The 18444-nt window shown below is 47.1% G+C and overlaps 4 protein-coding genes across 6 annotated transcripts; 1 reads left to right on the forward strand and 3 right to left on the reverse strand.

The window, feature by feature from the left end:
• Positions 1–93: 93 nt before the first annotated feature.
• polr3c (polymerase (RNA) III (DNA directed) polypeptide C) lies at positions 94–4197 on the reverse strand. The gene is made up of 13 exons (XM_076154605.1): positions 4081–4197; positions 3141–3287; positions 2737–3001; positions 2307–2608; positions 2093–2197; positions 1771–1944; positions 1623–1674; positions 1463–1523; positions 1224–1374; positions 981–1082; positions 674–723; positions 413–562; positions 94–326 (listed from the first exon to the last, which is right to left on the reverse strand). The coding sequence occupies exons 2-13, from the start codon at positions 3285–3287 to the stop codon at positions 245–247; spliced, it is 1641 nt and encodes a 546-aa protein (XP_076010720.1). The 5' UTR covers positions 4081–4197; the 3' UTR covers positions 94–244.
• A 34-nt stretch (positions 4198–4231) lies between these two features.
• Positions 4232–9413, forward strand: rnf115a (ring finger protein 115a). 2 transcript variants are annotated; one of them, XM_076154609.1, is made up of 10 exons: positions 4235–4393; positions 6040–6098; positions 6357–6411; positions 6694–6780; positions 7097–7380; positions 7620–7688; positions 7774–7846; positions 7959–8052; positions 8319–8434; positions 8607–9413. In XM_076154609.1, the coding sequence occupies exons 1-10, from the start codon at positions 4235–4237 to the stop codon at positions 8724–8726; spliced, it is 1116 nt and encodes a 371-aa protein (XP_076010724.1). In that variant the 3' UTR covers positions 8727–9413. The 2 variants fall into 2 exon arrangements, with proteins under 2 accessions (XP_076010725.1, XP_076010724.1); XM_076154610.1 differs by lacking the exon at positions 6694–6780 and having other exon boundaries at positions 4232–4393.
• Positions 9414–9952: 539 nt separating this feature from the next.
• On the reverse strand, positions 9953–13684 carry gba1 (glucosylceramidase beta 1). Of its 2 annotated transcripts, XM_076154607.1 has the most exons (11): positions 13526–13684; positions 13281–13370; positions 12986–13180; positions 12738–12884; positions 12468–12601; positions 12200–12372; positions 12011–12100; positions 11773–11920; positions 11191–11415; positions 10639–10802; positions 9953–10511 (listed from the first exon to the last, which is right to left on the reverse strand). In XM_076154607.1, exons 2-11 carry the CDS (start codon positions 13363–13365, stop codon positions 10289–10291), a joined length of 1584 nt encoding a protein of 527 aa, XP_076010722.1. In that variant the 5' UTR covers positions 13366–13370; positions 13526–13684; the 3' UTR covers positions 9953–10288. The 2 variants fall into 2 exon arrangements, with proteins under 2 accessions (XP_076010722.1, XP_076010721.1); XM_076154606.1 differs by having other exon boundaries at positions 13281–13684.
• Positions 13685–13887: 203 nt separating this feature from the next.
• On the reverse strand, positions 13888–18340 carry dap3 (death associated protein 3). The gene is made up of 13 exons (XM_076154813.1): positions 18143–18340; positions 17960–18001; positions 17752–17862; positions 17552–17653; positions 17343–17451; positions 17127–17219; positions 16872–17002; positions 16665–16745; positions 15709–15873; positions 15550–15609; positions 15348–15437; positions 14205–14322; positions 13888–14118 (listed from the first exon to the last, which is right to left on the reverse strand). The coding sequence occupies exons 2-13, from the start codon at positions 17996–17998 to the stop codon at positions 14033–14035; spliced, it is 1185 nt and encodes a 394-aa protein (XP_076010928.1). The 5' UTR covers positions 17999–18001; positions 18143–18340; the 3' UTR covers positions 13888–14032.
• Between the last annotated feature and the right edge of the window lie 104 nt (positions 18341–18444).

Raw genomic sequence — 18444 nt, forward strand, 5'->3', positions numbered from 1 at the left:
TTTGTTCTCTGTTGATATTAAACTGTTCAACCAAAACATTGTGTTCCATGTATTCATTGCTGATATTTGACATAAAAAAACAACAAAAGTAGATTTCATTTACATTTTTTTAATTCCATTCTGAATTTAAACATTATTTATAAAACAGTCTAATATGGTGACATTCATAAACGAAAATACAGGCGTGAGAGCCATGAGTGTGTGTGCGTGTGTGGGAGCACTTCATGCAGATACTGCTGACTCATCACTGGGAGGCCGCAGTGGAATTGACATACGATTCCAGAAGAAAGATGGTTTCATCCACCTGATTCTCTGCTGAATCCAACCTGGGGGCAAAGAGACGAAGCGGAGGCTGTGAGAGGAGGAAAAAACACCGCCGCCTGTGAAAAACACACTTATTTTGTGTTCCTACTTGTTGATATGCAGCCTTAAGGACTCCAGCTGTTGTTTTTCAGGAGCAGTGATCATCTCCTCCACCTCTGTCAGCTGTTCCGGCTCTGCCCCGCTGGCCTGCAGAGACGCCAGGATGGCCTCAATCCTCTGGGACTTCTCCAGCAGACGCCTGTTGGTCAAACACAAAAAACAAACCTGTGTAAAGCTGTCACCATGGAAACCAGAGCAAGAACAAACTCATTTGTTGAAATCTGGCTCGCAAGGTGATGGATGGACTCACTTGCTTTCTTTGCTCTCAAACAAACGTCTGTCTATGAGGTTGGCCACTGTCTGTGTTCACACACACACACACACACACACACACACACACACACACACACACACACACACACACACACACACACACACACACACACACACACACACACACACACACACACACACACACACACACACACACACACACACACACACACACACACACACACACACACGAGGAAGACAGATCAGTCGAGCAAGCAGGGACAACAACAGGTACAGTATGATTAAACTGGCTACAACTCTGAGGCGTATGTTCTGCTTTTTACCTTGTAGCAGTTCTGAAGCAGCATTCTTGCAGTTGGGAGCTGGTTGACGGTGTAAAGATAGAAAGTCCGTGAGGGAGCGTAGTCAGGAGTCTTGGGGATTTCCTGAAGTGAACAAATATGACAGAAATATGAGTATGTAAGAGTAAAAACTAGGGCTGCAGATGATTTAAAAACAGTGCTAATAAGGAGAATTGAATGCCAAGAGAGGACAGATCAAAGCATGTTTGTGTGTGAAGCACATGCCTGTAGCTGGACCAGGTTCTGTGAGAGCAGTGTGTACAGCATGTCTTTAGCCTCCTTGGCTGGGATCATGGCGAAGTCCTCCACCTGCTTCTGCTCCAGGTGGCGCTTCCGAAGTAACAGCCGGAAGATTCGCGCTGACCGGGAGCCAAATCTGACGATAATAATGACATAAATGACTGAACAAAATCAATGACAGGCTGCTCACATGTTCACACACAGGCGGACATTCACGTGTTTACCTCTCCTGTACTGCGGACTCCAGCGTGGCTCGTGCCAGATTGGCCAGCGCTCGGTGCAAATCTGAGAGACGAGTCAAGAAAAGCCTTCGTGCATGTTACAAACCACAAACCTGAAAAGCCAAATCACGATTCTCACGACCCCGCAACACAAAAAGGATACTGACGACGTACATCCCTCCTCCACTCTCTCCTGCCTTCCCAACAAACTCCATCTGAGAAAAGAAGAGGACACAAACACATAAAAGAAGTCGTCTCACAGGGGGAACATGAAAACCAGCACATGTAGAGCCACGTGTGCAGGGTCTGACCGGGTCATCCACCAGCAGAGTGAGGTACTGGTCTAAGATGGGTCGGCTGATGTTGTAGTTGGCTGGCAGGGACCTGAAGACCTCATTGGCTGATAGGGGCTTAGTGCAGGTGGCTGAGGACGCAGTGGTCACCTCACTCATCCTCAACATGGTCCTCACTATCTCACTGCTGGTCTGGGTTGGAAAGAGAGGCGGATTTAAAAAGTAACGGCATCAAATTAATAAGAAATTCACATACCAACACACTGAGTTGATTCTACTGAAATAATGAGCAAACAACTGAATTGTACCTTTAAAAAATGTGACAATATATTTTACAAACCTGATCCATTTTGTTGGCTACAGCACTGATGATGGCCTGGTCTCTGAAATGGAGGTGGAATCTTTCAAAGTTCACCTGCCAGTTAATCCCCTCATCGCCGTGTGTCTAAACAAACGAAGAGAGAGAGAGAGAGTGTGTGTGTGTGTGAGGGAGAGAGAGAGAGCGATGGCAGCTCATAAGGCATAATGCAATAAGGCAAAATGTGTGTAACCACCTGGGTGTCTAGTTTTGGCTTCTTTGCATTTCTTTGGTCCTCTCCATCTTCACTGGAGAGGCGGCGCTTTCCCCGGCCGATCAGTGTGACGTGAGGTACCTTGTAGCAGTCGGGGAAGCTCTCTGGTGTGGACACGCTAGAGGAGGCGGCAGGAGTAGCAGGTGTAGTTGGGGCAAGTGGATTGGCCGCAGTATCACTGGCTTTAGTTGGCTTTGCCATTGGAGGGCAGCGCTGAAGAAAATGGGTCTCTACTAGTTTGGAGAATGTGGAGGTGACTTCGTTATACTCCATGCTGCATCCCTCTAGAACACCAGACAAAGGGAAGACTGTTGTTGTGAAAACAGCTTCACAAACAACTGTCATCATGCAGGATAGACGCTACATTCATGTTTTTGTGGTCTTTGGTTGGTAAAGACACAGAGATACTGACCCTCCATGTTTTGTGTGAGGCGGTCGGCCACTGTCTTAACAGTGCTGCTCATGGTCATGTGACCCCTCTGTAGTAACTCCTCTATGATCAGCTCTCCCGTGTCACCGTACAGAGTTTTGGCTGTGTAGATGTATCGGGGGTAGCGCAGGATTCTCAGAATGCGCTCGCAGCTGGTCTGATACTCTGTGGGGCTCCCCGGGCCTCGGCGGCCTGTGCTGAACACACAGGCTCCATGATGCACCAGCACACACAGAGACTTCTTTACCTGGACAGAGGTGCAGAGGGGTCAGAGACCATAATGAGCAGTAACATGAAACGTTAAGATAATATAATGTTTCCATGGTGTAGCAGTAAAGGAGCTACAGACGCAGAAAGAGACTGTATAGCAAGCAGAGGATTTGTACCAGGTCCAGTGGGATGCCAGCCTCATGAATGATGACTCGAAGATTCTGTGCTCCACTTTTGAGCAATTGTGTTCCCACTTTCTCCACCACATCTCCAAAGTGCTCCCGTAGTAGAAGGCCACACAGACGAACTTCCTGAGCCGTCATCTGGGCAAACACGCAGGAAAACACAAAGGGTTCGAGGTGTTACACAAAGCCGCAACACAGTCAAAGGTTTGTGAACCTGTTATTAATGCCACGAGTGCTCAATACGGTAAAAGAAGAAACTATCAGAACAAACAAGTATAAACATGGAGGTTCAGATCATAACAATGCTTTTGTACTTCAATGCAAATCCATATATTCCCTATTTCTATACCTCAGTTCAATTTGTTGTTTTAGCACTTAGACTAAGAAGCAAAACTCCAAACCTAATGAGCTGCCACAGGTGCTTATGAAATTGTGTCATAAGTGTCACCGGTGGTGCTTGTAGCGCTCCCTATGGTATTCCAGATGACCCTTTCGAAAATCACAACCGATGAAATCTATGGAAAATCCCAAACGTGTCCCGTGTTTACACTATGTGAGCACTGTAGATGGCCGTCACTGGCCTTTTGCATCCAAACCGTAACTTCTCGTTTTCGGTAAATAACACACACCCGCATGAGGGTTTTCCTGTAAGTTAAGGGGTACCTGCATGTTTTGGTTTGCACTAAGACTGACCATGGTTGAAAAAAAGACTGCTGCGTGACAAGCAGATAGAACAGTTATAACATCATGTCTCATCCATACACTTACATCAGCAGCATAATTACAGAACATACCGCCAGGAAGCGAACTGCACTCATACTATAGCTATTTATTAATACTGAACAGATGCCTCACAGAGTTATTAACGGTTAGCTTTCCCGAATACACATTCCGTTGTTTGATACGTTCGTTATTTATTTATAACTACTACCTTTCAGGAACGGCCGGTTGAAGCTGTTGTTCGGGAGTCCACTCTTGCTGTCGCTGCGTTCACGCACCACGCATGCGGCTACTCTTTGACAACACAAACTACTTCCGTCATACGCCTTCTCACGCTCGGATTTGCCCGAGCAGAGCCGCGGTGCATGCTGGGCAGGAGGCGGACAGCTGTCTTCAGTTTTTTTGCTGGACGGCACAACGCTAGTGTTTGTGCTAGTCTGGGGAAGATGGCGGAGGCTGCGGCTGTACCCCCGCATCGGTTTTTCTGTCACTGTTGTAAGGGAGAAGTAAACCCCAAACTCCCGGTAAGGCTAACGTCTTGTCTTTCCGTGTTTACTAGAGTTCTGCCTTTTATCGGGTGTAGCTGACAAGGCAACCGGAGTGTGAAACAGTCTGCCACGGCTAGCTGGTGAAGCCTGGTTAGCCAGTTAGCAGTTAGCATCGTTTGTTGTTGTTACTCTTTAATAAACTCGTGACAATCGCTAATGTGATGTGTGAGGAAAACAACCCCTTAAGACAAGAGAAGGGGAAATCTTCTAAGCGCATATTTTGGAGACAGTTTTATTATGTGATCATACTTTAACCCGAGCTTTGACCGAGCATGTTATCATTCGAAACACACACACACACACACACACACACACACACACACACACACACACACACACACACACACACACACACACACACACACACACACACACACACACATACATTAAGGAGGAAGGTCCGTGTTTTCTGCCGTTTCTTTAACGTTGCAAACCGCAGCAGCATTAGTTTCCATACCATGTTCATTTTCAGTTGTTGTTTAAAGTGTAAACACACTCTTGGCCTACTGTGGTGGGGATTTTGGTTTCGTAGCTGTCACGCCATTCTGGTTTTACTTTCCTTTTTTAAAAGTCAGACTAACATCATCTCCAAACCTGGACATGATCTTGATGATTCATTACACATGCAAGTTTCTGGACTGTAGTCGCTTTTACACTCCGGATAGTTTGCAAGTATTTCTGAATGTTGTTGTGTTGGCAGTCATTGTGTCGGTATGCTGTATCTTGTAGTCGCCCAATCACAGACTGATACAATAATGCAACAACCGACACCATTTATTTTAGATCCATATCCAGGCTAGAACTACAGGTTAGTGTTCAGCAGTACTTTGAAGCAGCATTTAAACTGTGAGTGTAGGTCAAGTGAATATAGATAGATAGATAGATAGGATACAATACATGCCTATCTATCTATCTATCTATCTATCTATCTATCTATCTATCTATCTATATCTATCTATCTATCTATCTATCTATCTATCTATCTATCTATCCAACATGGCCTGCTTGCCTCAGCCTCGCTCAGCCCTGAGACATGTCGTCACTCTCTCAGTGCAACATCCCAATTCCTGTTTCATATCCCAAGGAGCATGGCTACACTCGGTCTGAGCCAAATACAGCGTCTCTGAGTCACGTCTCCATTTAAATGTCAAGAGAAGATGCATGTTCCATGACCTCATAACACACAACTCTGTCAACTGTCACATCAGCTCATTTTGACAGCTTGCAGCATGCTTACTCAACCAGCTCTGACCTAACAACCTAGTTTTAGGTTATATTTACTCTAAGCAACAACACAAATCCTAATAGTCGAGTATTAGTTGTTTATTCTCCATAGAAATACATAAATGTCCTCATTCTAAAGCTGCTATGTCTGAAAGCAGTCATGTAGGGGTGTGGTTGGCGGACCTGATCTACCTCTTGGTTCGCATTCATGAGAGATGTGCATGTCACACCACAACACACACCGCTCGTTTTTCGCCAGGATCAAAATCATTCTCATTTAGTCCTTACAAGTCAGCGTATTGTCTTTCAGAATGATAAATGTTTCCACCCGGCTCTAGTTGGTTATTAGTGTGTGAGTTCTAAACCTTTAGCTCTTTTTTTGTCTCGTCCCTTCCCAGGAGTACATCTGTCCGAGGTGTGATTCCGGGTTCATAGAGGAAGTAACAGAAGACTCCAGGTACGATCTTTAGTCTTGGTGTCTCCCTTACTAACAAGCCTAAACTGGAGGTGTCCAGTTTAGGCTTGTTAGTACTGGGCTGGAAAAGAAGCAGCACATGAATTGACCTGCGTGTTTGTGGCTGCACCAGCTTGTAGCTTCACCGTGCCTGTGGGGTTTTTGGTTCCACGCTCAAACTAACCCCTGAACGTGTGCTGGAGGTCCGGCGGATGTTTCTAATAATGTGTCTTTTGTCCCCTTGTGTGCTGTTTCCCTCAGTCTCCTAGAGGGCGGCGCTAACGGGATAGATGACACAGCCACACAGTTTGCAGAGGTATGAGCGTGTGTGTGCGTGTGTGAGGGATTTGTGGGCCAGCGGGTGGAGTTGAGGTCAATTGTTGTCTGTGCTTTGCTTAATGAAGAGTGTTTTCTTTCCTTTTCCCTACCTCTCCTCTCACCTCCTCTCCTCTCTCTAATTTGTATGCTTCCTGTCTCTTTCCTCTCACACACTTCTGGTTTCGCTCTCTAACTTTGCCGTTTCGCTTCCACTCTCCGCGCCGTCCCCTTCCGATCCGTCACCCGTCTCTCCCTCTGTCCCGCCCTGTCTCTCCTGTAGCTATGGCACCTGCTCTTTCTGGACCGGCCATTTACAACAGAGGGCAGCACTAACGGGATAGACGACACAGCCACACAGTTTGCAGAGGTACGAGTGGTGCAGAGGGATTACGGGGGACAGTGGGCGGGTTTGAGGGCAGTTGTCTGTGTTTTGATTAACTGAGTCTTCTTTTGTTCTCCCCTGCCCACATCTCCACATAACCTTTGCTTGACCCCCCCCTGTCCTTCATGTCCCTGTTGCACGATTGCTTTCTCTAATCACTCACTGACTTTTGTTTTACTTTGTAACTTTGCACCGCTCTTTGCTTACTTATCTTTTCCTCCACTTTAAAATCGTTTCCTCGTCAATCCTCTACTTGTCGCCCCCCTCCCCCCCCCCCCTTGCTGCCCTCTCTGCCCTTTAGCTATGGGACCGGCTCCCCATCGACCGGCCGTTTACGACAGACGACGACCACCCCGACTCAGAGCCGCGGCTCTCAGGGAGGGGCTTGGGGGGCCTCAGTGGCCTGGGGGGGTTGGGAGGGGGACCGATCGGGGGTTCGGTCCCGGCTGGCCTGGGGGGGCCGATGGGTGGTCTGCTAGGAGCCGGAGAACACTGGGGTCCGGGGCGTCCTCCCCGCCTGCACAGCCAGAGGAGATACCGCTCCAGAGGCAGCAGCAGGCCGGACCGCTCGCCTGCGGTGGAAGGGTGAGGATCTGCCCACTCCTCCATATTCCTCACCTTCCTCACAGCTCCTCTTCTGCCGGGCATACTCCCACTTACAATCATGACAGCACTATTTTGGCTCTTACTGTCCTTATTTTTGATGACACTGACTGCTGTAAATTCTTTTCCGCCTTTGCGCCTCTCTCTCTCTCTCTCTCTCTCTGCCTCTCTCTGCCTCTCTCTGCCTCTCTCTCTCTGCCTCTCTCTGCCTCTCCTCTCAGGATTGTACAACAGTTTCTGGCTGGCCTATTTGCTAACTCTGGAGTCCCTGGCTCCCCTCCCCTCTCATGGTGAGTCGGCGTCACAGCAGTTAAAGCCAATGGGAAAATGTAAAATGTTTGATGATGAGTTTTTAACTCCTGGTGTGTCGTCCAGGACAGGGATGCTGCACTCTAACCCAGGGGATTATGCGTGGGGGCAGGGAGGCTTAGATGCTGTGATAACGCAGGTAACACTACAACTGAACTGAACATAACACCAACTTTGCCCTCCTCGTGTTTAATTTCTTTTCCATTTACAAGCGGCTGTGTGTGTGTGTGTGTGTGTGTGTGTGGGGGTAGTTATTAGGTCAGTTGGAGAACACAGGACCTCCTCCAGCAGAGAAAGAGAAGATCTCTTCTCTCCCAACTGTCACCATCTCTCAGGAACAAGCAGGTCAGATCTACTTCTCTCGATTTGCTTGGCTTTGTTTTATCTTCTAACCAACTAAGTCCAACTAACAGGCACTTTGCTCTGGGCCGTGACTTTTTGAGATCCACCGTAAATTATTGGGCCAAATAAAGATCTGTGCAGCTCCGGTGGCTTTCTCAGGCCTCAATCCAACAGCTTTGTCTTGGAGTCGGATCATAATGTTGATAATAATGATCTGGTGATTGTCTAGCTATCAGGTTAAAGCACATTGTCTCCTCTCTCCTCTGTAGATTGCAGTATGGAATGTCCAGTGTGCAAAGAAGACTTTACAGTGGGCGAGCCTGTCAGACAGCTACCCTGTAACCACTTATTTCATTCAGACTGTATAGTGCCGTGGTTGGAAATGGTGAGTCACGACGAGGAAGCCAACACTTCACAGATTAAATCAAAGGATAAACAATCCTCCTAATAGTGTTAAGACAGAAAGAAGCTCCAGTGCATGCTTTGGCTCTTCTGGTATCCAGAGAAAAAAAGTTGCCTCTCAGCTAACGCTTCCTCTGTTTCCTCTCACCGCACAGCATGACACGTGTCCAGTGTGTAGGAAGAGTTTGAATGGAGAAGACAACAGCCAGCCGCCATCGTCAGAGTCGCCCTCCCTCTCCATGGACCCTCGCACACAGGACAGGTGGTCCTTCTGAGAGCCGCCCCCCGCCTCCATCCACGTCTCATTCCTCGGTTCTTCTTCACCTACATACATAAGGCATAATGCTTCCCTCTCTCCTCCGTTCATCTCCGTTGCAGTCGTAATCATCTCGGTCTGATTTTTTTATATTTTATCGACTTGAACCATGTATACAAACACCCGTGCAGGTGTCTCACCATTAATTTGAGGTCTCTGCTAGATCTTTTGCCTAATCACATCAAACCAGCGGAGGTGGAATCGGGCACAAAGCCGTCTCTACTCTTCTCTACTTCCTCCTCTCACCCACTCTCATTTTTCCTTCTGTCTGGAATTGCACTGCTCCAATATGTTATTATGATGGCGATAAGCCAGAGTGCAGAGAAATCCAATATACCACGTCCTCTTAACTTACCTGATTTGCTTAAACTGCTACTGAGCCCATGTAAGGCATCCGGTCCAGGTTCGGACAGAAGAACTGTTGCTGTCACCCACATGGGGCGGAAACGACAACACGAACACATCCAATACAGCAGCCCTGCAATAATCCCAAAGTCTGAGGAGGTTGCGAGGTTCACGTTTTGAGATTTTTGTGTCTCTGAGAGATGCAGATTGAGTTCTATGGTAGTTTGTGGCGGTATTGTACTGGATTGCACTGTACAAGTGTTGGTGTTATTGTGTCCACCCCATGTACTTTAATAAAAGACTGCAACAGAGTAATGTATAGGAAGTATGTAGCTGTGTAAGTGCTACAAATAGGAGCTGTGATGGTCAATGAAAGTGAAGTCCTTACACATTTTGGGACCTTTTTGTTATCTGCAGTTAAAGGATGAACGCTGCCCAGTAAGGGAAAGAAAAGGGCCAAAGCCTCTAAGGGTCCGGGCCCATTATCTAATGCTTATACTTCATCTGAGGCCTCCTGGTGTATATAAATTATCAACAGATGGCTTCCCTCTGTAATTTTACCACTCCGTTTGTTTTCATGTTTCACTTTTTTCTTCTTTTAAATCACCTTTTTTGATGTAAATAATTTTAGTCCAGCACCGTACAATTTGCAAAAGAAAACACAAATCAAGGATGGATATTCAAATGTGAAATACCTGGTTACCAAACTATGTATATTATATATATGGGAAAAATGTCTATGATGTATTAATAAATTGAAAAAAACAATTCAATGGCTATAAAGTTTCATTTTTACACTAAATGCTACTGAAGACTTCCACAGAAAAAGTTTTATTATTTAAAATCACAAAATTAAATAGCAATAGCACAATGCACTTACACATTATGTACATTATATATATACAGTATATGATTTCTTTGTAGATGTGGAATGAGAACACTTGAAGCTTGGCGTGAGAATTGAAGGCCACTTGCGCTTTAGTGCAGATCGTTCTGGTGACATGATACTTTATATACTTGATTCATTTCCTCTACTAGCTTTATGATAAGAATGTGGCAAAGCAGCAGTTAGTAAACGAGTCCCCAGCTGCCTGAAACTGTCGCAATGAGATCTACCTGCTTTGGTCATGAGCAGGGTCGTACTTTGACCCTTTATGTGCATTAAGGCTGAAATGATCAGTGTGTGTTCCAGGCCAGTGTGAGTAGGGAGCGTGCAGGAGCGGTGCAGGGGATGAAGCCGACAGCAGGATCCCAAACTTCAAACTGGATCACTGATGACGACCTGTTGAGTACAATGAGCACGGCGGAACCATCCGGTCTGATGAAGGCAGAGAACTCCAGGTTCGTCTGCTGACTGGCGGACACTCCCACTCTCCGAGACCCCTCCCACAGGAACTTACTAGGAAAGTCGATTTGTGCGGACTGATTAGAATTCGGTGATGTCGTGGGTTAAACATATCGGTCTGTGTGTGTGCAAAAGATCAGGTAGGCTCGATCCAGAGGTTGCATCAGGAACAGTACTCTACCTGAAGTGGGCCATGCTGTAGAAGGTCGGCTGCTTGTAGAAAACATCCCGTTTTGCATCCACGATTACAGGACTGTCCACGAAGTTCTTCACCCAGTTTGGTCCGCCGCTCAGGTCCAATGCCAGGTTCCAGTCAGTCCAGCCCACCACGTAATGATTCAAGTCCTGCAGGGGAGGAAACAGATGTGTGAGGTGCCTGGTATCTCCACTATACGCATTCCAAGTCCAGAGTAAAATGTCCAGGTTTAAATGAATCCACTGAAGTGATGCTTAGTGTTTTGATTAAAGCACATCTGCGTAAACAAATCCCTCCTGATTCTGCAGACAGTGACTGCACGCATGCAAAATCAATGGAATGAAGGGAGTCCTATTTCCTCTGAGAGTGAAACCAAGCACAAGTACCAGCTTGCTGTGGGAGAACCCGCAGGCGCTTTCTGAAGCTCGTGTGGCACGGCGTGACTTCTCCACCTGCACTGCAGCGTGGAGCAACACGCCAGCTCTCACGTCTGTTACACCGGGCCCCGACCCAACAAGCACAGCTACAAAGTCATACCTGTATAATGTCTTGTGCGTATTGTTCAGCTCTTTCCCAGCTGCCCAACTTCACCCCTCTGTCGACCGGGCTCCAACCAGCACAAGCCTCTGTGCCAAACAGGTAATACTCTGGGTAGAGGTGGGCGGTGGTGCCCAGGCTGATCTCAGCTGGCACAAAGCGGTCCATGTACCAGTGGACCGCCACTCCATGGATGTACCTGCCTGCATGCACATCATTTAGAACCTAGGAGACAAGCAAAGATTTATAAAAAGTGGTTCAGCAACCATGTTTCAAATATATCAACGTTTAAGCTTCTCTCCCCAACAACACTTCATTTAGTTGTTGTTATAGATAGATAGATAGATAGATAGATAGATAGATACTTTATTAATCTCCAAGAGAAATTCACGTTTTCCAGCAGCTTAAACAAGGTTGAAACATAAGAGGCATGCACTGTATTTTTACCTTTATCCTCCTTTATTGCCTTTACTGTACGGACTTTATGTTGAAAGTTCAGATTTCGACATCAAAAGTTAGCCTGAGGGACACTCTAAAGTTGGATGTGATCTTTCTCCTTGACCTCTCCATCCTCTGACTCACCACTTTCGCCCAGTGAGGCAGCAGCAGACGGTTGTCATCCAGAATGAGGAGATGTGTATGCGGGTATGCAGAGGCATGCAGGGCCGGGCCCAGGTCCAGGGCCACCCAGTCCCTCTGTTCCTCAGGAGTGAAGCCCAAAGCCTGGAAGCTGCAGTGAAACAAACACACCTCTCTTATATTATGAAGTAGTTTACTATTACATCATTTCATTTGAGTATACAAGCACGTGATGAGGCACCTGTAGTTTGTCATGAGTCCTGCAGAGGGCTCATTTCCTGTGGTCAAGGCCCAGAAGGACAGGTTATATTTAGCATATTCCTCAAGGAACCTGAACAAAACAAACAAACGCAACCAATAGAGTAAATGAATCCCATATGCAGATGTATCCAGGGGTTACACTAGATGAATGTAAAGCCACATGCGTCACCTGACATAATATTGAGCCCAGGTTTTGTGCTCCTTGCCTCCCGGCTGGCCCTTGAGGGAGCCCTTTCCTATGAGGGCCCCGTTGTCTTTCAGCCAAGCAGGGGAGCTCCAAGCACTGGCCAGCAGAAACAGAGGCTGAGGAGACAGGGCCTGGGCACGCTGCAGGAGAGGGATCTGCAAGAGACAGAGATGAAGACATGAGGACAAAGCGTGATGGACTGACTGATGGTGTGTAGGCGTGTGTGTGTGTGTAGGAGAGAGACAAACACCTTCATGTTTATGTCCTCAGGAGCCAGTGTGAAGTTATCCAGGCTGTAGTCTCCAGGTGTGTCAGCGTAGGTGTACAGACGAGTGGAGAAGTCACAGCTCGCCATGGGAACACGGACCACACTGTAGCCAATACCTACAGACACACACGCACACACACACACACACAAATCTCCACCATGATGACGACGACAACATTTTCCTTCTGAAGATATTGAGCATGGGATTAACTACAAACACAGGCTTCCATTAACATGCACACACACACACACCATCTTTAGAGAAGTACTGTCTCAGCAGCTGGTCCTGGCTGCCAGGGGACAGGGACAGAATGTTGATGGCTGCTGCGTCGGTCATGGCTCCACCAAAACCCCTGATCTTCTGGTACTTTTGGTAAGGAACGATGGTCAACCTGAGGCCTGAATGAGACAAGTGAGAAGCAAGAGGCATGAAACAGTGAAATACTAACATGTACTGTATATTAAGACACAATGGAGTGTCTGCAGTCTGCACAGCTCACCTGCCCCGCTGCTGTTCACACGGACGGGACCCCGGCTCTCCTCCAGCCTGCTGCCCGCCATGCTGCTCAGGTAGGACGCGTACTGACCCACCGGGGACAGAGTGAGAGGCCCCACGCTGTCACAGTGTGTGGAATTACACTCACACACCACCGAGCCATGGCCAAAGTTACGAGCTAGACACTTATTGCTGCTATCTGGAGGGAAAATGAGTCAGGTGTTTGTGTTTGAGTTAAAGTAAAGCTAAAACAGAAGAGATGTAAACAAAGCCGAAGCTAAGTTTGTTGTGTTGTTTACCTGAGGAGAGGGTCGCTGCTGCTGCTGCTGCTGCTGCGAGACAAACAAGGGCCAGAAAGGCTGAAGATGGCGAAGACAGCGCCATTTTATCTGTTAACAATGTAGACCTAGTTTACGACAACTGTTACTGAACACAAAGCGTTAGAGGACGCAGCCGCCCCCATTCATTTCGCTGACACACACACACTTCTTTGTCACACACTTCTGTCAGCTCATCCACGGAACCTCGGCGCAAATCATCTCACCTGCGAGGACCCGGAAAATAACTCTGACTAACTCTAGTTCACATATTTAGCAACAAAAATGGCTGTTATTTGTTGCAAAGTTAGCATAGCAACACAACACTTGCTCGGCTGCTTGTTTTGGAGCATTTCGTGAGTGACTTGACAATCACGTGACCTCGCGCTACGTCACATGCCTGGTGCAGTAACCCCTGTTTACATCCAGGTGGCGCCAGGTTACAAATATATTGTAAACATGATTATGAGCAGGGGAATGTTGCTGGAGACGGAATGAATGTTTCATGCAGAAGATATGAGCTGTTACGCAACCATTGAGTCACTCAGCGTCAACGTGAATAGATCTGTATTTAATAAGCAAAAAGAAGTTTCATTTTGAACATTTTATTATGAAAGAAACAGGTAACATAATTTACACATGGATACACGGTAAAGTAAACTGGTGTTTTGTGTGTTTTAATATGATCTTGGAACACTAATTTATCTGTGTGTGTTTGAAGTCTGTATGTGCTTTCACAAGTGGGCACAGAGTTTCTCCAGCATCGATGGGTTTCTGCTGCTCAAGAAGACGAGTTCTTTCTTCCCGTCCTCCGTTTGACCTAATGAAGACAAAAACTCCAGTTACTTTGAAAAAAAGCACAGATAAAGATCATGCTATTAAGCATGAAGAATGATCTTGACATACCATGTGGATGCTGAAGCCAGTGGCGGTCCATGTAGTAGAGGTAACAGCTCTCAAACTCTTTCTCACTGTAGTTTGGTACCGACACCGGGACGAACGGGTCCATGCTGTCAAAGCCTTTCTGCAAAGCAAACATTCAGACAGGAGAGTCGGTGTAGATTACATCTGGTGCAGGCAAACGCATGTAAACACATCTGTACAGCTCCAGGTGGGTTCACATCAGGTTCTTTATCCAAACAACACAGATCATTGTTTTAAATAAGAAAATAAATGATATATGCGTATGCCTATTCCAGTTTGCATGTATTAGCAAAAATCCACCATCGACAAATTCAACATTCAAACTAAACAAGAGGATTTTTTCTATAATTGGGATGCACAGAGTCTGAATCCAGTCTGAGTTCCATAAGACGGATATAAATGATTAATACATGACAGATAAAAGGTCGACATTGTTAATTTGATAAGACGAGCGTGTTGTAGACCAGACTTTGGCTTAATTCCCGTCTCCAGCCCTAATGACAGTGGCAGCTTGTAACCGTGGATTTATCGGTGCATCCAGCAATTGATCTCGTGACACGCAGACATCAGATAAATAACACGGCGATAAATAATATAACCCGCGGAGACAATAGCACCTCGTAACACAACACGGTGGACAGATGCAATATTTATCACTCCATAAACCTCACAAGGGTAGACGGGGCAGGTGCAGTATTTACAGACTCAAGGACGCTGTGTTGTTCAGAAAAAGCGTGTGCAAAGTGTGTGTGCGTCTGTGTTTGTACCGGCTAGCCTGGATGGCATTAGGGAGGGTTTTACTCTCGTCTCCAGCATTAATGACAGAGGTGGGTAGTAACGATGGAGTTATTGGTCCCAAACAATGTCATCTGGCAACATTACTGGACTTCATGGGAATTTTTTGTAACTCAATGAAATCCGCAAGATAAAAGATAAAGTAAAGCCATTTCATCGAATAAAAGTTGATCATGTCTGCCCACGAGAGCGATGCTGCTTCCAGCGTGTCTGCAATATCCAGACTAATGACCAAAGTTAGAGTTGTTTAGAGGAGGAAAGTCTGATCTGCAGTCGCCGCTTGAGGACAGGATCTGAAGGTAATGGGAGTACAACAAAATGACCTCTGACCTCTCCAAGCAGCTCTTGAGGCAAGTAGGAAGATTTTGAGGTGTAGAGCGACCCCGTCTGAGCGAGAGTGGTGATGATGACACCACCGTGCTGAGACAAGGAAGGAAGAGGACGTTAAAGGAGACGGGGAAATGGGAAATATCATATTCTCATGCAGTTGTGATCTTTGGTCGGCTTCTGTTGTGTTCTTCTGAATCCTCACCCAGTCGTTCTTCATCAGCTTCCTCAGGTTATACACCAAAGTGAGCTCCTCTGGATCCACCTGGCAACAGAGACAACAGAGACACATCAGACCTTCCACCTGCCGCACGTGTAGGCGAGATCAAGAGTGCCGTGGCGTCGCCGTGTCGCGTCCTCTCACATGACTCTTATCCTCCTTCTTGATGGTGGATCTTCCCCAGAGGGCGTTGACTCCATCCACGGCTACAGCCAGGCGGAAGTTTGCCTCTGGCTGTCCGCTCTGCAGCCTCAGCTCCTTCATCACCGCCCCCACCACATCGCTGCTGCTCTTCACACGGGATATGCCCTACAGCGCCGAACACAGAAAGAGGAACGACATCAGAAGAACGGTAAAAAAGTGAAATATGTTCAGACTTGAATAGGGATAGAACTATGTGCACCTGGGATGTGGTCAGTTAGGGGGTAAAAGGTAATTCCCCACTCAATTTACTTCCTTTTAAGCCATTTTAGGTAGATGCCTACACAGCAGGTCTGAAACTGATAAATGGGAAAGCAAATACCACAACTGTCAACTGCCTGACCTACTTTTCCTATAATTTGCTGCCAGCAGACTTCCCATTATTCCGATCTAAGCACATTAGGACAGACTACAACAAGCAAACACCAGCAGGGACCAATCATCATTTCTTTGCCAAGACAATCAGATGTGATGCGGCAGCAGAAACCTCCCATTCCCAGTTTTCCTTATTTTGCAGTAAATGATACGGTGAGGCAGAGCGGAGGACGACGACCGAGCTGGCTGGGAAAAGTAAGAAATTCATAAACGGCAGATAAATCTAATGTGGCTTTCTTCCTTTGTCAGTGTGCGGTGGGAAACATTGTGCTGAGCCTCCACTGCGCTCTATTCATCCTCTATTGATCACCACTAAGCACAGGCGAGGTGTAAGATGAAACTTTAATGATCCCTGTGGGGGGATGGGGGGTTGAGTGCAGCAGAGGGGGAAACAGGTAATAGATAAAAATACAATGTGACACCAGGCCTTGGACGGTGAGATAAACCGCATCGACCAACACGAGTGAAAACACAGGGTTGCAAAAACTCCCCACTCTCTTAAAGTAGGCAGGCGGAGGTCTCACCTGATCCACCAGCTCTCCTAGAGACCGTCCCTCCTCTGTGGACTCTCTCTTCGTCCACACGTAGCGCTGACTCGTCTTTATCTGAGAGGGAGACAGGGAGTGCAGGAAAACTTCCATTCAGAACCACGCTTCTTTGCTTAAACGCAGGCGTGCTTGAGCGTTTGACAGAATCAAAACCTTCTAGTAAAAGATGGGAGACGGCGTTACCTTAGAGAGGAAGGGCTCGTTGGTTATCTTGAAGTTGCGTAACCACTCGGTGGCTTGTAGCGGCTGGTCGAAGCGAGACGTGTTGTGAGCAGAGGGCAGCAGCTCTTTGCAGTTCTTCACCCACAGGTGAGCTGTGAGAGGGAAACACAGCAGAGGAAGCCGGCTAACCTCTGACCTCTGATACTACTGCAGCAGCACCAGTCTACCTTATAGTGTGTGTGTTTGTCTGTGTGTGTGTTTGTGTGTATTACTCACCATCGGGTATATGCAGAACCAGCCATCCTTGTGTGTAACAGAAGTGAACTGCGTGACAGAGCGACATCGTCTTCCCACTGCCCTTCAACCCATCTGTGCAGCTCGTTAAGGTCAACAACACAGCTTACTCATCCGTGTGTGTGTGTGTGTGTGTGTGCGCGCGCGTGCGCGCGTGCGTGCGAGCGTGTGTGTGTGCACGTGTGCTTAGAAGGATACAGAATAAGTATCGTACTGCAGGCTTGCTGAAGTCTGTTTTCTTCAGGTAAGAGATGACCTCCACAGACGGCTGCCTCACCATCACACACGCCTCGTTAAACGTCTTCATCTAAAGTCAAATCACGCTTGCGTTCAGTATTTAAGTGCACAAAATGAGGGAAATTAACCGACTACATCATAACGGACTGCACACACGTATACACACACACCTGCTGCTGGTAGCGGTAGGGGAGGCCTTGAGGGAACATCTTCCGTATGAGAGCAGGAGGCAGAGTGTAATACTGACCCACATGGTTCTGGGAGTGATTAGCCTGAGGAGAGGAGGACAGAGGAGAGTCAGAAACATGACATCAACACTAAGACCATCAGCATCAACAGCTGTCTGGACTTCTTTTGCTTGGTTACTTACTGGATCGTTCTCCTGCGTTCTAAAGAACGAGAGGGGTTCTGGTTCTGACAGTGCAGCCGCGGCCTCCTGCCGGACACATCCACTGCTGTGAAGGCTCCTTACGTGTGAAATCTGCAAGGTTTCATCACCACAACAACCATGAAAACATTCCCAGCCTCCTCTTTTTGTACACATTTGATTCTTATACATATTCAAACTGCTCTCTTACCGTTGGCCGCAGTTTCAGGGACAGTCTGTGAAGGGCCATGATCTGAGATATGGAGATATAAGTGATCCGGGTTAGGTCTAGCATCTATAACCTTGCATGGACAGATAGCTAGCGGCTAATAACGGTAGCATGTTGGAGAAACATTACGACTGTGGCGCTATTTCACTACAAAACTCTGCTTACCTGAACATTAACTCATTCAGGGTTCCGCGATAGAGATTTTGGGTGATGTCAACCACTGACAAACGGCCCGGGAGCAGATTAACCACTACACAAAGCGCACACGATCAGGGGAAGTCAATGTGCAAAAGCTGTTATGGACACCGCCATCATCCAGCATGGAGTCGGAAGTGACGTCACGGCGTTGCGCAAACCAGGCGTCACCCCCAAAACGGAGCAAAACAGGGCAGACGAGACTTTTCACACATTTTACACTTTTTTTAAAGTAATCATTGAACTATTGAGACTCGCGATACCTGGAAATA

This window comes from Genypterus blacodes, unplaced genomic scaffold (assembly GCF_046128005.1).
Source record: "Genypterus blacodes isolate CSIRO-AG114 ecotype Tasmania unplaced genomic scaffold, CSIRO-AGI_Gbla_v1 ptg000063l_1, whole genome shotgun sequence".
In the NCBI taxonomy this organism is placed as follows: Eukaryota; Metazoa; Chordata; class Actinopteri; order Ophidiiformes; family Ophidiidae; genus Genypterus; species Genypterus blacodes.

Excerpts from the sequence above, each read along its gene's own strand:
- polr3c (XM_076154605.1), bottom strand. The coding sequence starts at position 3,287 with ATGACGGCTCAGGAAGTTCGTCTGTGTGGCCTTCTACTACGGGAGCAC. Across the intron at positions 1,675-1,770 it reads CTCTGCTGGTGGATGACCCG|ATGGAGTTTGTTGGGAAGGC; the intron begins GTCAGACCCTGC and ends TTCTTTTCTCAG. Across the intron at positions 1,083-1,223 it reads AGAACCTGGTCCAGCTACAG|GAAATCCCCAAGACTCCTGA; the intron begins GCATGTGCTTCA and ends TGTTCACTTCAG.
- rnf115a (XM_076154609.1), top strand. The coding sequence starts at position 4,235 with ATGCTGGGCAGGAGGCGGACAGCTGTCTTCAGTTTTTTTGCTGGACGG. Across the intron at positions 7,847-7,958 it reads TAGATGCTGTGATAACGCAG|TTATTAGGTCAGTTGGAGAA; the intron begins GTAACACTACAA and ends GTGTGGGGGTAG. Across the intron at positions 8,053-8,318 it reads CATCTCTCAGGAACAAGCAG|ATTGCAGTATGGAATGTCCA; the intron begins GTCAGATCTACT and ends TCTCCTCTGTAG.
- gba1 (XM_076154607.1), bottom strand. The coding sequence starts at position 13,365 with ATGGCGCTGTCTTCGCCATCTTCAGCCTTTCTGGCCCTTGTTTGTCTC. Across the intron at positions 13,181-13,280 it reads AGCAGCGACCCTCTCCTCAG|ATAGCAGCAATAAGTGTCTA; the intron begins GTAAACAACACA and ends TTTTCCCTCCAG. Across the intron at positions 10,803-11,190 it reads ACGCACAAGACATTATACAG|GACTTGAATCATTACGTGGT; the intron begins GTATGACTTTGT and ends CCTCCCCTGCAG.
- dap3 (XM_076154813.1), bottom strand. The coding sequence starts at position 17,998 with ATGGCCCTTCACAGACTGTCCCTGAAACTGCGGCCAACG. Across the intron at positions 17,003-17,126 it reads GGTTCTGCATATACCCGATG|CTCACCTGTGGGTGAAGAAC; the intron begins GTGAGTAATACA and ends TCCCTCTCACAG. Across the intron at positions 16,746-16,871 it reads ACGAGCCCTTCCTCTCTAAG|ATAAAGACGAGTCAGCGCTA; the intron begins GTAACGCCGTCT and ends TCTCCCTCTCAG.